At 28.0% G+C, this 17,134-nt stretch overlaps 1 protein-coding gene across 1 annotated transcript; it reads left to right on the forward strand.

Moving 5' to 3' along the window:
* The first annotated feature begins 14,418 nt into the window (after window positions 1-14,418).
* Window positions 14,419-16,500, forward strand: LOC110647042 (probable indole-3-pyruvate monooxygenase YUCCA5). Its single transcript, XM_021800695.2, has 3 exons — window positions 14,419-15,241; window positions 15,355-15,726; window positions 15,991-16,500. The coding sequence occupies exons 1-3, from the start codon at window positions 14,570-14,572 to the stop codon at window positions 16,216-16,218; spliced, it is 1,272 nt and encodes a 423-aa protein (XP_021656387.2). The 5' UTR covers window positions 14,419-14,569; the 3' UTR covers window positions 16,219-16,500.
* The last annotated feature ends 634 nt before the right edge of the window (window positions 16,501-17,134 follow it).

A 17,134-nucleotide genomic window follows, 5' to 3' on the forward strand; every position in this document is an offset into this window, starting at 1 on the left:
CCACATAGCCTAAGCACCTACTCTCTACAAGTTAGGGACCATTCTTTCACGATAGGTTTTGGACCCAAATTATATGACCCCTCATGGACCATTTTCTTTTCAACTTTAAAAAAACTTAAATTCAATTTATGAAATTTTTTTAATATTTAAGAAATTAATTAATAAAAAATATTTTTTTGATTAAAAAAAAATTATTTTTAAGAAAAATAATTCCCTCTTCCTAAAAGAGAAATTCATTTCGACAATCTTATTAATAAAATATAAAAATAGTTTATATATATATATAAAATATAAATACATAGCGTTAGTTTAATACTGCAATCAAACAATGAAAAATATTCATATAGGAAAATATTTTTTTAATATTTTTCATATAAAATATTATATATGTAAGTTATTTTTTTATAAAACAATGGAATCTTAATTATAACTGCAATAATTTTTTTTTTTTACATATGATCAAGCATATTTTAAAATCAATTTACAAGTGTTAAAATTAATTTTTTTACAAGAAAATTATAAAAACATAATTTCATATTAAATTAAAAAAAAAATCCTAATTGATAATATTTGACCTATATATGGGTACAAATTTTGTAGGTAATACAAGTGGCAAAAATTAAGTGAAAAATGAAAATGTATATATGAATGGATAGAGATTAGAGAGATGTTGGAGGCATGTGATGGGGGTTTGTTTAACAGTCTAATTGGTCCATGCATGAGTTAGCCATTTAGGTCCCATAGCCCATATCTACTTCCTACTCTTTTCCTTCAATTTGTTTGCTTCTTTCATTGGACAAATATCCAATTCAACCCATATCTACTTAATTTCTATTTTTCTTTGGATGATGATAAAATTCAATGATTTGGACTAGTGATTAAAGACGTATTACTAATTTAATAGACCTAAATTCGAATCTTTATTTTCTCAATATCGACTTCTATAATCGACCTAAATTCGAATCTTTATTTTCTCAACATCGATTTCTATGAAATTTTCTAAGATGAAATGAGACCACTGAGAAATTGTTTTCTTAAAATAATATTATAACATTATGATATTAAATATCAAATTTTATATATCATTATTTTCATTAAAATAATTCAATTATATTAAAATTTTAAAAATTCTCATTGCCTCTTAATTTTTTTTTTACGAAATAAATAATAAATTATTAAATTACTAGTGGAATAATATATATTTTTATATATTATTAATCAATAAGTAATAAAAAAAAAAGGCAGCCGACGAGATTATTGTCAAAGAGAATATCACAATCATAACAAATTAATTATCATGTTGTCTTCATTGGTGGTAAAGATGAAGTGGACCAGATGCAAGAAACCCTAGCTAGTTAGTCACTTTCATAAACCCACATCCTACATTGAAATTGCATCCAGAATTATATTCCTAGCTAATCTTGATCATGATTGATGATATATATATATATATATATATATATATATATATATAAAAGTATGAATAAATTCAATGGCTCTCTCACCAACTATCAATGACTAGAAGTTTTTAACCTAACGTATATGCCTGCATGTGTTATTTTAACCTAATGGTAAATATTTCAAGTAATGGTTCAGAGTTTAATTTTTATCTTTCAAAAATTTACTTTTAAACTCTAATATAGGAGTTGATGTCTTGATTTATAGCCTTATACCATTCAAATCGACAAATTAAGGTTTTTTTTGGCAATATAATATAAAATATAAAATATCTTAATTATTGTTAGACTTCTTATTCAAAATCTTAGAGGAGACAGGGGAGAGTTTTTTTTTTTTTTAAAATTAAAGTGGAGAAATATTTTTTTAATAGAATGGATGATTATTTCTGATATTAGGTAAACTTTTTATTATTGTTATTTTTAAATTGAGTTGAAATCTTAATTAGATTATAATTAAGGGGATTAAAACTATAAATAAGAGTTTTATGAAAAAAATTATTTAATTTAGTTATTGCCCATTGTGGATAGGGATTTTTGCCCATTGTAGTTTCATGGAGAGAGATTTCGGTTTAAGGTGGATAAAAAACATAAAATTCAATATGGAAGAATTCTTATTCATTGATGAGAAGACTCTTACCTTTATAGTTGAATATGTCTTTTATGGTATATAATGTAATTAAAATAGTAAATATATCAAGTTATGTGTAGAAAAAGATGAGAATGACTAATAAATATATTTACTATGAACAGTTTAATGAGAGGATTATCTTAAGTGTAATTGGATTAAAGAGTAGATAGTTTTAAGCTTATAATTTTTTTTATTATTTTTTAAAGCAATTTAATTAAAGGATTATCTTAGCATGCACTCTATATTAAAATAGTGAACCACATAAATATTATTATTTCGTTTATTTACTTTATTTCTTTATAGTTTTACACTTCATGCTAATTAATTTTGATATAAAAAATAAAATCACAAATTTCAAATGGGCACCAATCAAATCTAAATAAAAAGAAAAAACTACTTTAATTAATTATAAATTACAACCAAGTGGAAATAATAAATAATATTTATTTAACAAGCAAAAGGGCGGCATGACCTATTATTGAAACTATTCATGTGTTGAAGGGATTTGGCAATTGATGAGAAAATCAGATAAAAGGAAAAGGAAATATTAGTGGACTTTTTGGTGGGTTATGGTATACAACATTAGATAATATGTGTGGGAGTGGGACAATTGATTAATGTGTGAATAGAAGAAAGTGAGGCCCAAAAGAAAGGGTACCTATTGGCCATTGGGTGATAGAAATTCAAAAGGGACAAATCTCAACTTTGTTCAAGTCCTAATCAAGTCAATTTTGCAAAAGTGCCACACGTACTTGCATAATTGGCAAAACCATCCATACCCCAATTGATGAAGGTTTAATTTGGATAGTCAAACTGTCACTCTCTTGTTGAATGAGATATGAATTCAAATTTTGCCACTTGTCAACAAATCTTTGAATCTTTGATCATGATTTCTCATCCCCTTCCTTGTGATTGATATCTAATCTGGGTCTTGATGAGTTGTTTCTTTCTTCCATCTAGATTAATTTATTCATAGAAGATTATGCCCATAAGTAAATATATAGCACAATATCTTTTACCACTTCAAATTATGATTCAAATTCTAAAATCAAATCACAAATCCTTATTACTTCCTCTGTCTCATTGTAATAAATGATTTAGAAAAAAAAAATTTTATTTCACTTTATTTATTATTTTAAAAAATTTTAAAAATATTAATTATTTTTTCCCAACTTACTTTATCTGTTATTGTTTTCAATACATTTATCTCTTCTTAACATTTAATTTTTAAGCAGTTAAATGTTAATTTATAGTTGGTCATGGTCAAAATGGTGCATGCATATTGAATATCAGTCAAATGGTAGAGTGATGGATCAAATATACAAGAACTCCATTGTAAAAGAGCTTAATTATTAATTAATGAGATGGTAAATAAAAGAGAATTATTGATAATGAGCATATAATTGTTGCACATGTTATGTTAATTTGCAAAAATAATAAACAAGAATTTGACTAATTTCTCACCAAATTAATTAAAGTCTCAACTCAAAATTAATTAGTATATATATATATATATATATATATATATATATATATATATATATATATATATATATATATATATTAATAATATTCCAAAAATCTTGAGCTTTAAAGGGTTACTCTTCATGTGGTCTCATGTGTTTTTACACATATATATTCTTCTCTTTCTGAATAATTCTTTTGATTAAACCAATTTTTATGACTTAAAGTAAGCACATGATCTAATCTTGAGTCATGTTCTTGTTTCTTTTGGTAGACCTTTGATCATGTTCTTCAAGATATTGATTCCCCTTTGTAAATAAATATTCATTTATATTTCTATGCAGTTATTATTGTTACAAAGTTAGTTAGACTCAAATATTTTAAATAGATTATTTTTTGAGGCTCTTGATAAACAATTCCATTATATTCAAATGTAACAAAAGTGTTATGAAATTTGTATCAAATTTATTGGTTTTTTTTTAGAATTTATTTAATGACATATTTAATTTTATTTTATTTGATGTTTTAATTTTAATAATATCAATATATTAGTTTCCAAAATTTTTCTAAATTATATATATATTTTTTATTATTAACGGACTCATTGATGATTTTATTCATTTTAACCTAATGAAAATAATCTCTAAATTATAAAGTTTCGAATTTAAATCTTAATTTGAATTGAAAAAATATTTTATTATCTAATAATAATAAAAAAAAACTTATTTCAAATTTAGATGATTTTTTAAAAAAATTTCTGTTGTGATTTAAAAAATAAAATAACTAAATTTATTATTGAAAAATTCAAATAATTATTTTTTTATTGTAGACCATAGGTATTATCTCTTAAGTCACTAGGTTATTTCTAATTCTGCTTGCGATGGGGTGGCCCATTATGAGGATAAAACATTTCTGGTAGGAATTTTCTCTATTCACAAGGATTAAACACTCGACTTTACTTAACAGATATATAATCTTTTATCACTCATATCAATCCTGTTGGTAACATCTAAATAATTATTTGTGGGGAAATGGTTTGCCCTAAAGAAGCAATGTGGTTTACTTTTCCATAGTCAACTAAAAAATGGCACAATTGAGCTTCTAATAAAGGCAAAATGCCAGCATTAATTAAGCAACTTAATTAATTTTCAATTTTGGAATGGAATTGAATGGGTTAAGGCTCACTTCACTAGCCATTTTAGATGGTAGCTAGTCACATGGTTTCACAAAAACCATAATTAAAATTTAATTATGGATGGTTAAGATAATTTTATGTCATCATTATCCCTTCACCAGATCTCTATCTCCAAAGACATTAAAAAATTAAATTTACGAAGTACTAGACCATTAATTATATCATAAACGCGTTTAACACATTAATTAAGTATTATATATTATTCATTGGAAACAAAACCAATTACTCTCCAAAATTAAGTATTATATATTATTCATTGGAAACAAAACCAATTACTCTCCAAACATTTCTTCTGCTACTTTTCCAAGGAAAAATTTGTGAAACCCATTTGTGTCTATGTGATTCTTACCAGTTTTGGAGGGATCAAAACCATTAAAATGCAGTTCTTGAAGGGTGAGGAGTGTGCAATGAATCTTCTTCTACCAAGAAAAAGAAAACCCACTTGCACACTTTTTTTTTTATTTTCCAATTCTTGGCTTCTCACAGGAACCTTGAGACTCTAATATATGGGTTTTGAATTTAGATCATGCATATGCCTGTCTATACCTCTCTCTTTCTCTCCCTACTGAGAAAATTCTTGGGAAAATTAATAAAATATAGTCAAGAAATTGCAAATGATAGTATAAATAATGTATAGGAAAGGGAACCTATAGGGTAATATTGTGTGTTGGTGACCTACTATGATCTGCCATTGGTATTTATATATGCCATTTGCACATGGCAGGCATTTGCCATTGAAAACACTATGGAAATGCATTTGACACCATTAATTATATTCCTATTTAATTAAACATTAATTAATTAATTAATTAATTAATTATTGTAGTCAAACAAGTTGTTGCCATATATATGTGATTGCACTATTGCCTTTAAGTTAAGATTTTCTAGTAGTAGTTATAGTCAAACCATCCATTGTATTAAGAAAAACTAATCGCAATTAAGGAGAATTAACCCACAAATGCCAGAATGTGGGAGGGATTAACATTATTTTTTTACCTAATTAATTGATGTTGTGATTAATTAACTATCAATTAATTAAATCAGAATGAAGATTAGTCTAAGTGATAGCTAGTCTTCCTAATTATCACATTCAATTTGTTTTTTAATTCATTTTGCTTTAATCACTATAATAAATTTAGATTCTAACATGTTTTATATGCTATTAAAAAATTAAAATATGCTATTAATAAGAACCATCAGCAAATATATAGTGATGTGTATAAATCTTGTAATCTAAAATTTTAATAATACTTTTATATTAATTCACAGTATTATTATGCATAATATTATATATATTATTTATTACGTTATATACTATCTTAATGTTTAAATATGTTATTTTGATATTATTATATATATATATATATATATATATATATATATATATATATATATATATATAATGATATTAAAAAAATATTGTTAAAACGAATTAAGACTCAGATAATTGAAGAAATTACAAAATTAACAAAATAAAATTATAGAGATTAATTAATATATTTTTTAAAATTAAAAAATTAATTTTATCAAAATAAATAAATTAAATAATATTTTTTTTTCTAAAATTAATCTTAACACTACTTAATTAAATTAACAAAAAAAAATAATCATGTGGCATGTTTATAAGATAAACAAGAACTTGTGGAACCACATCTCCCATTAAGAAGCACCACATGTTCATCCCTTAATTCTCTTTCTTTAATCAAAATTCAAACCCACCTGACTATTCTCTCTGTCTTTCTTTTACTTGGAAGACTAAATCTATACATATGTGTGTGTGGAATGTGGTGGGTTATTGCAGTTGTGCTCAGTGAGGCTATATAACAATGGAAATCAAGGGGGCGGCACCTAGGTTTAAGAGAAGGGCAAGTATTTTAAAATTTTATTAATATTTAATAATAATCAATAATTAATGCAATTCTTTGTACTAATTTTGCCACATGCAAGGCTTAGGCTGTGCCAGGTGCAATGATCCTAGCTAGCTGGGCTTGCAACTACAGCAAATCAAACTGTTTTACCGACCTCATCAGCCGAATATAGCCATTGGGAAATGTTCTTGTAATGAAGAAGTAGAAGGAAATGAGGTCACCCACATTCTCATCTCTCAATGATTTACATAATTCATTAATGGGGTTGCTCTCTATTATTGCCATAAACTTATTCCATGTTCTATACCATGTGATTACCATATAAATATTGTTTTGGATCCTTAATATCAACCCTTCTTTCGTTTAATCAACACCTTATTGTATATATCTTTTCTAAATCAAATTGTTTATGATGTGCACAAAAATGGAGCTCAAGTTTTTGCAAGTCTATGTCATTTCAATTAGGTGGTTGGGAGAAAGAGTTGGATAAACATAATGAGTTGGTCATATATATAAACAAATGTATAGAGTATTGATCGGTTGAATATATTCTCAAATGTTTTTTTAATGGTTAAATGTAAAGATAGAATGGGATGTAATTATATTATCAATATTTTTTTTTTATTAATTATACAATATATAAAGTAAAATTTTCATTGGCAAATTTAAGATGTAGTGATATAAGAGATTAATTTCTATTATATTTTGGGACATGCATAGCTAATGTATATATAAATGTGCAATGCTATAGCTATAAATTCAAATTTGATGGAAAGCCACTTCTGGGTATAGAAAATAGAGTTAATGGCAGCAATAAGATGACAAGAATATACAAACAAACACATATATGTATAAATGATAAATCTTGTCCTTGACAAGAATCCCATATATATAAGTAATCATTAATATTTGGTTCCAATCATATTGACTAAGATTTAATGGTCTCATATCAGAACAAAAATCCAAACACATGCAAAGAAATATTCCAAACCATGAAATATATAATTAATTAATATTGATTTAATTATTTTCTTACATATAAATGAGACACATTTAATTAGTATTGAGTCACATGAGATAAACAAGAAGAAATTTTTGGAATACAAAGATCTACAAAATCTCTCTAAGCTTCTAATGTGTCACTAATTATTCCATAAAAAAAAATAAATAAAATGCTTCTATTCTTCTATATAGATTTGCCAAGATTTTCTTTCTTCATTTATGGTTTTTTTTTTTATAATTATTTATGGGTTTATTTATTATTCCTCAAAATTTACTTGGTGCCATGTCCCCCCTATTTTACCTTCAAACAATTAACTATTATCCAATAATATAAGCTATGATCAAATTCTTTTAACTAGTAAAATTTTTATCTAAATTTGATCCATCATATATTTAAGATATAAATATATGCGATTCATATGTTTAATATGTGAATTCTACTATATATTTTGTATTTTAAGTTCATGATGGGTTGGATTTAGACAAAAAAAAAAAATTTAATTAGAGAAATTTTTATTTAATCAATTAGCTAATTAATTAAGTGGTTTTAACCTCAATAGTGACTTAATCAGTAATTATTTTATTGATTAGGATTTGAATTTTAAAGTTAATTATATGAAAAGTAATTTTCTTTTTTCTTGACACAATTTTTTTTATTTTTAATTGAAAAAAAAATCAATTAATGCAATATGTAAAATTTAATGTATGGCATCATTTTACCAAAATTATATATATAAAAACTCCTAGATGCAATGAAGGAGGAGTTGATTTTTTAAGGAAGAAGAGGCATATTCACCCTTTATGTTGGGTAGCTAGTAAGTGCTTTATTTTATAGCTAAACAATAATGAGGGTATAATTAAATATTTATTTTTATGGCTGCAATGAGTCATAACTTGGTCTTTTATATATAAAAGGACCAGAGAAAAGGTTGTATCTACATATATAGAACCTCCTTGAAATCTTATGGGGCCCTCTCTTAATCATGAAATAAACTTAACCCTCAATTTTAATTATATTTTCTCACCTAATTAAGGATGTACATTTCCTTACTGGGTTGACCAAAGAATGGCGTGGATAGAGAAGAATGTAGAAAAAAAAAAAAGCTTAATTTTATTTTAAAAGTTAGGTTAAGAGGAAAAAATTTATCTAAATTTTATATATAACTCAAACACCTCATTTCAAATTAATGTAAAAAATTTGAAAATGCTACCAATTTCTATATAGATTTAAAAATAGTAATATTTCACCTACATTTGTCTGATTTCTCATAACTAAATTATATATATATATATGATGTTATAGATGAGTAGATAAATACAGGTAAAATGTTGCTATTTCTAAATCCATATAAAATTTGGTAGTGTTCACTGTTATTTCACATTGGTTTGAGATGAAAAGTTTAATCCATAAAAATAAGACTTGACAAGTTTACTGTTCTTAAATTACTTTTTTAGGTGAAGTTAGACACGATTTATTTACTCTACATTCTCTTCCGTGGACATTATTCTTTGGTCAACCCAGAAGTGTGTATATATATATATATATATATATATATATATATATATATAATGATGCTATAGACGAGTAGTTAAATCTTATATAAAAGGACAAATGTGGATGAATATTAGACAGCCGAAGCCAGAAGTCCCAATTCCCATCATCTTAGAAATTTATTCTTCATAGATTCCATCAGCAGCAATGAGAACAATGATAATCTTAATGTGATACCAACAATCATGCAAATAATAAAGAATTAAGTATTTTTATTATCTTTAACATTTTTGCTATTAACATTAACATATGCGGTATTTATAATGTATTCATAATTTAAATCTGCATTCCACATGAATATAATTAAGGGAATTTCGAGCAAATTAAATACCTATTAATCGAATAGCATTTGTTAGTTATAACTATATATTTTTCTCTTAAAAATAGAAGTTATTTATTAAAATTCCCCATGCCCTAATGATTTAAGTAAAGAAAAATATATGACTTAAAAATATCTTAATTAATTAGATTAGATATATTTATATAAAAATTTTAATAAAATTAATTAAAAATATATAACAAGTATATAAATATAAATATTTAATTTTTTAATATATTTGATTTTGATTGAGATTAAAATTTATTAATAATATATAATTAAATAATTATTAAATTTATAATATTTTCATCCTAAAAAATATCTTCCTTTGGCATCATGGGTTCCACCATTAATATTCCAAAATGCAGCTGCCCAATATTTTCCATTCCCACTATAGTAGGGTTAATATATTAATAGGAGCCAATTAGAGAGAGAGAGAGAGAGAGAGAGAGAGAGAGAGAGAGAGGAAATATAAAAAGTAAAGTGGCACCGCCAATTTACATTTTCCAACCTAAGATTTAACTTTATGCTACTTAATTAATTATTTAATTAGCCAACCGATATGTTATTCTAGCATGTCTTAAAAGTAAAAATTAAGTAGAGTAATTTATCATTCAATTCATATATTTTATTATTGATAATTTTTATATTTAAAAAAAATATAGTTCTTCAATTTTACTTATTTTACTCATTTAATTGTTAGAATTTAAGATAAAGAATTATTTAATATTCGAATATTATAATTATTTGCACAATTTCATTTCTCAATTTTGTAATTATTTATAATTTCTTTCTTTCTTTTCCTTATTTTTCTCTCTCTTTATCCCTTTCTCTTTCTCTTATTTCTCCGTGTCATTGTTTCTGCCTTTAATTTTCTCTTTCCCTCTCCAAATCTCCGTCTCTCGATAATGAGAGAGAGAGAAGGCGAGATAGGGACAGAAATAAAAAGAAGTTATAAGAAAAATAAGAATGAAATTGAAAATAATTAATATTTATGAATTAAATAGTAATTTATCTCTAATGATTAAAAATAGTTGAAATAACTTATTTATGTGACGAAAACAACTAAATAATTATTTTTTAAAATATAAGGACTGTAAAATATAAAAATTAATTAATGAATTATCAAGTATATAATATATAAATAATATATTAAGCACAAATAAGAATTAAAAGGCTGTGATATGGTAATGATTTCGGCTTTCTCCAACTTAATTTTATTTTACGCGTGACTGATTTAATAAATGTCCTCAAAAACTTTTACATAAATATCATAATCACTATACTAATAAAAATTATGCTCTCTCATTGCTTCTCTCCTTCCTATAGCTAGCGCCGACTACACACAGAAAGTCAAGGAAAGGAAAGCAGTACGATTTGTATATAGAAAAAATGATTCCATCTCATCCTCTAAAAATAGAAAAATAATTAAGTTATTTGATGATCCCTCATCAATTGCTACCAAGCTGGCTGTGGAGCAGTGCAAGGCTGGTGGTGATGGTGGAAGTGGTGGGGTGGCCGCCACAAAATTACACATACTGACATACATGTATATATCAAATCATGCATGGGATCATAACTCTGCACATATCTTTCTCTCTTTCTCATCATATCTCTTTGTTATTTTCCATTTGGAGCTTTTCTTTTCTTCCTTTCTTTAAAGAAAATGAAACTTGATGCATGGGAGAATGATATAGTACTGCTCATTCCAAAAAAAAAAAGAAAAAAATAGGAGAGAAACGCCAAACTCATAGCTCTAAATCTTTTATGAAAAGGAGAGAATTATTATGAGATTCAAGGTTTCATGCACATGCTTCCCTCGAAATTTTTACTTCACAGAGAGCATGCAGCAAGTGGGGTTGGTGGGGGCACTCATCATCATCATCATCATCATCTCCAACTCAAAACTACTCTATATATGCACTAGCTATCACAAAGTTTTTTGTACTTATATATACGTCTCAAAAGTACACAAAACCCTAACCCTAAACATAACTCTCTCTCTATATTAATTATTATATTTATAACATTCTTAATGAATTCAATTATAACTAATAATCAACCCACTTTACTTGTTCATCATGAAGACGCGTGTCCAAAAGGGATAAGACTTCTCTTGTGTAGATTACCGCAAGCAAAGCAACTTCCACGTAGAAGAACAAACATCAAGGTTTCGTGAATAACATAATACACGTTCATGGCTCTGAATTAAAGCTATGCACAGGCACAGCTCTTGATTATTTACAGTTTAAAATCTTTCTATTAGGATTCTCTCTCTCTTCTAGCTCTGCCATCCAAAGAAAATTTATATATTTGCCAACCTTTTCATCGAGTTAGCTGAGCTTTTATCCATAGAGAGATAGTTCTCGAACTTATTATTTTAATCCTTTGTGGGTACGTAGTAATGAGTCTTCTAGGGAACAAAAAAAATATACCTATTTAAACTAACCCATAATCCTATATTAATAGTTATTTAATATTATTTTATATCTATATATTATGGTATATTTGCAGTTAACTTATATTTAACATCAACTATAATATTATGTTAAAAATCCTTATTTGATATAGTGTTAACGCTTAAATTGATTAAATACAACTCAAAATAAACTATAATATATCATGACAAGTGTCTCAAGAGAACGCAACTCTGAAAACTGATTCCATTGAACACTTACAGAAGCTACCCATTAGAGAGAGAGGCCATAACAACTTATACCTCTGACCAGGTCTGATATGAGACATTAAGATTGGAAAAAATCATTGATCATAGTTAAATTTCAAGATAATATCATCAGAAAGTCAAATCTTCCGAATTCTAGATTCTAAAAAATACTTAATTAATTGATATTTATAATTTTTTCTAATATTTTTGTATCCGTAATAATGCACAAAGAAATTCCAACTCTAAATAATTCTAAAATATTGGCGCTGAGTTTCTTGACCTTTTCCCTAGGATTTGTCAATTCCTGCAATTAATTAGTATCAACTAATTGCAATTTTAAAAAGGTGGCATGAATCTTTTCACATTCCTAACAGGTTAAACAACTAATATTGAAAGGAAAATAAATGAAATTAGGGATTGTTTCTAATTGAATTATTAAATCGAAATTGATAAAATTTGATTATTTTAATGAGAGGATATTATTAATTTTAGTTTAATTCGATTAATCATTTTAAAATTTTCAATTTTTATTATTAATTCAATTATATCTAATTTAACAATTAAATTAGTTAAATTAGATATAATTATTTTCAATTAATAAATAATTGTAATTTTACTAATAATATATAATATTTATTATTTTTGCAAATAAAATATAATTATAAATATACTTTTAGTAATATTTTATTAATTAGTAATATAAATTATATATTATATTTTTTTATTAGTTCAATTATAGTTTGTAAAATATTTTTAGCTTTTAAAATATTAAAAATTTTGATTAGTTAGTATACTATACGGAATGTTTTGTGTGGAAAAAAAAAAGAGCTTAATTTATCTTTTAAACTTAAAAAAGCAAACTGATAAACCCTAGTTATTTGAGCTTGCAAATGTGAAAATTAGGGTTTTAGCCAAGAGGGCAATATGCAAGTAGAAAAAAAAAAATTGTGTGGAACAGGTTTTTTTATTTGGTTGGAAGGTAGAAAAGCAAAGCAGTGTGTGGAGTCAGTAAACAAATATATAAATAAAAATATAATAATAAATTATATTTCTAAGATACCACATGGCATTAGTGTGGTGTGAGAGTAGTCGGCAGAATGGGCTTTGTGGGCCGAAACAGCCTTTCAGGTCGCAATCCCAATGCAAGGAGCCTTCTGAGGGTCCAAGATGTTGACACATGAGGCCCCCATTTTAGCAACTAGGCTGATCCTCTCCACGTGGGCATATCATGCATATCCTAGTCAGAATTTTTCCATCTGCCACGTGGATGTCCATTTCTAGAGGGATTTTTCTTTAAAAATTTATTTATTATTGAGATTAGTCTCATGGGCTTTCAAAATTGAGAAATTATTGCATGCTCTTTATGCATGATGATTTGGTATACTTAATCAATAAAATCACAATACAATCATTATAAACGAATGAGAAAATATAAAAAATAATTGTTACTATTATAAGAGAGTTTTTAACTTAGGAATGCAGTTTTAATATATATGATGTGTTGTGATTTTATTAATTAGGTGTTCTAAATCACCTTGTGACATGATACTCCAAAAGTGTACAATAATTCTCCTTCAAAATTAGCTAGCTCTTTGTGAGTCCAATAGAATCAAAGATGAGATGAGAGATCATGAGAGAGATTAGAGTTACTTTCATTGCTCCCTAATTCTTGCTTGACCTTGTTTTAGTAAAACTTACCCCTGTAAGTACACGAAACAAAAGCATCTCCTCTTGTCCAAGATTCTTATTGCATTTCTCCCCTTTGAGCTCATAAATTCCATCAAAGCTTCACTCAATTATGATATCAATTTCATAAAGTACAGAGAGAGAGAAACCACTAATTATTTTAGTGGTTTATGAAGGAATTAGAAAACACTTAGTTATTAAATTATTAATATTACTATGCAAATAACAATTTCATGTAATTTCTCAACCAAAAAGACAACCATTAGAGGCCTTCCACATCTTGTGATAGTGAAAACCTTCCCAAGATAAGAGTAAAATAATACTCACAAGAGATGCTAATCCTTGTCCATTTATGATACATCCAATAATATAATACCAAACAATAATAAAATAATATAAGGCAGCTATAGGCTTATGATTTGAGAAGGACCCTCAGAAAACTGCTTCTTTTTTTCTTTTTTTTCTTTTTTTTTAACTCAGAAAGCATTTACTCTCCACTTCCTACCCATGAATCCTCTCTAGCTTACCTCCCCTATTTAAGGACACCCCACCTCCCTCTTCTCGTTTCATACCAAACTTCAATTCACTTCACAACACCAACAACGTAACCAACAATCATTTTTATCTGCAACTCTCTCCTTTGATCCTCGAAAGCTGCTAATAACAGAAACCAAGTTACTGTTTTCTCTACCAATCCCTTGCGCTAGCTAATCTTCAACAATAGTTTTTCATTATGGAGAATTTTTTTCGCCTAGTTGATCATGAAGATTTCTTCTCCCGTCGATGCATTTGGGTTAATGGTCCGGTCATAGTAGGTGCCGGACCATCAGGGCTTGCCACAGCTGCCTGCCTTAGAGAGCAGGGTGTACCCTTCGTTGTCCTCGACAGAGAAGAATGCGTGGCCTCTCTATGGCAAAAACGCACCTATGACAGGCTGAAACTTCACCTGCCTAAACAATTCTGCCAACTTCCAAAACGCCCATTCCCTGAGGACTTCCCTGAGTACCCTACCAAGAAACAGTTCATTGAGTACCTAGAGTCATATGCCAAGCATTTTGAGATCAACCCAAGATTCAATGAGTGTGTACAATCAGCTAGGTACGATGAGACCAGTGGCTTGTGGAGGGTCAAGACCGTTTCCACAAGTGGTTCCACTCGTACCGAGTTTGAGTACATTTGCCGGTGGCTAGTGGTGGCTACAGGCGAGAATGCAGAGTGTGTAATGCCTGATATTGAAGGATTGAATGAGTTCGGTGGTGATGTTATTCATGCTTGTTCTTATAAATCCGGTGAGAAATTCCGTGGCAAGAAAGTGCTAGTTGTGGGTTGTGGAAATTCTGGCATGGAAGTTTCTCTTGATCTTAGCAACCACAATGCCTCTCCATCAATGGTGGTTCGAAGCACGGTAAGTTATCAAATTAGTACTTTTCTTGTCAATAATCTATGTCAAGTGGAAAATATGTGACTTTCAAGTGAAGGATTCTAACGGGATTTCTTTTTAATATTTTTGGTTTCCAGGTACATGTTTTGCCTAGAGAAATTCTTGGCAAATCAACCTTTGAGTTGGCTGTTCTGTTGATGAGATGGATGCCTCTTTGGCTGGTTGATAAGCTCTTGTTGATTTTGGCATGGATACTTGTCGGAAACATTGAAAAATATGGGCTGAAGAGGCCATCCATGGGTCCATTGCAGCTCAAGAACACCATGGGGAAGACCCCCGTATTGGACATTGGTGCATTGGAGAAAATCAGATCTGGAGATGTTAAGGTGGTTCCTGGAATCAAGAGGTTTTCACGTGGACAAGTTGAGCTTGTTAATGGTGAAACCCTTGACATCGATTCAGTTGTTTTGGCTACTGGATATCGTAGCAATGTCCCTTCTTGGCTTCAGGTGATAATACGTTCTAATTCTTCTATTCAGAGTTAATTTCAGAACACTTATATATATATATATATATATAGGTTTACATTTCTCCTTTTATTTCAAAATTTTGAATGCCCATAATCAGAAAAATGTCAGACTCTTGTCCTATTTCCCAGACATTTTTTAAAGAAAAAAAAAAAACTGTTTTAGAATCTTCTTCTACATGATTGTGATTTTTCTATTATTATTTGAATAAATGAACTAATCTTGCTTTGGTTCTATAATGCACAGGAAGGCGAATTCTTCTCAAAGAATGGGTTCCCAAAGGCACCATTCCCTAATGGCTGGAAAGGAAATGCTGGGCTCTATGCAGTTGGGTTCACAAGGAGAGGGCTCTCTGGTGCATCCTCTGATGCCATAAGAATAGCACAAGATATTGGCAAGGTCTGGAAGGATGAAACTAAGCAGCAAAAGAAGAGAACAACAGCTTGCCATAGACGTTGCATTTCACAGTTCTAAATCATCAAAAAAAAATATATATATATATATAACCAGACAGGATTTCACTTAGCTGTAAAAAAAAAAAAATGTATGACACAAAATAAGAAAAAAACAACAGATAGCACGAAGACAGAGCCCTCTCCGAAGGCCCAAAGTCTTTATAGTTTTGGGCATTTTGATATTTGAAACTTAGGATGACGAGGCTTCTTTTTCTTTTTCTTTTTTCTCCTGTTTCATACAGTTTTGTATTATAGTTTAGTTAGTAAATTAAATGACTTTTTTTTCTTGTTTTCTTTTAAATCATTTGCCCTCCTTTTTTCTGTAAGTTCCATGACATAAACACGGATCTGATAAACAAAGAAAAGACATAAACACGGTTTTGTAGAAGTACTGAAGTGGAATCATAATCAGAATAAATTCTAACTTGCCAACTACTACTACACGGTTCCTTTCATTTCTTTTTTCTTACGCCTTCCAAGGATCAAATTAACTCATTGTAATCAGATGGGAAATTGGAATTTCTGATTCTCCTAGTTGTCATTAACTTCCATGCATTGAACATTAATAATTCAAGAATCAAATCCATTCTTTGTTTGACAAACAGTTTAAATAAGAAAGGATATTCTGGGTCTCTCTTTCTCTAATTACATGAAACTATACCTTCCACGTTAATTAATTTAGTTTCAGTTTGATCATCCTCAAATTGAACAATTGCCTGAAGTATAGCTTTTGGAAGGTACATCACATTTTTTTACCTCTTCTTTCCAAACCAATCACAGTTTTGCCAGAAAAGACCTAATGATTCAGATGTTGTTATTTGCAACTTGCCCATAAACATCTATTATCAGATGGGTAGGGTCCATGAAGGGCAATGAAACCTGGCTCCACCACACCCACTACCTTGTTTTATCCACCATTTGACGATATATTGATG

The sequence above is a fragment of the Hevea brasiliensis genome, chromosome 7, assembly GCF_030052815.1.
Source record: "Hevea brasiliensis isolate MT/VB/25A 57/8 chromosome 7, ASM3005281v1, whole genome shotgun sequence".
Taxonomy (NCBI): Eukaryota; Viridiplantae; Streptophyta; class Magnoliopsida; order Malpighiales; family Euphorbiaceae; genus Hevea; species Hevea brasiliensis.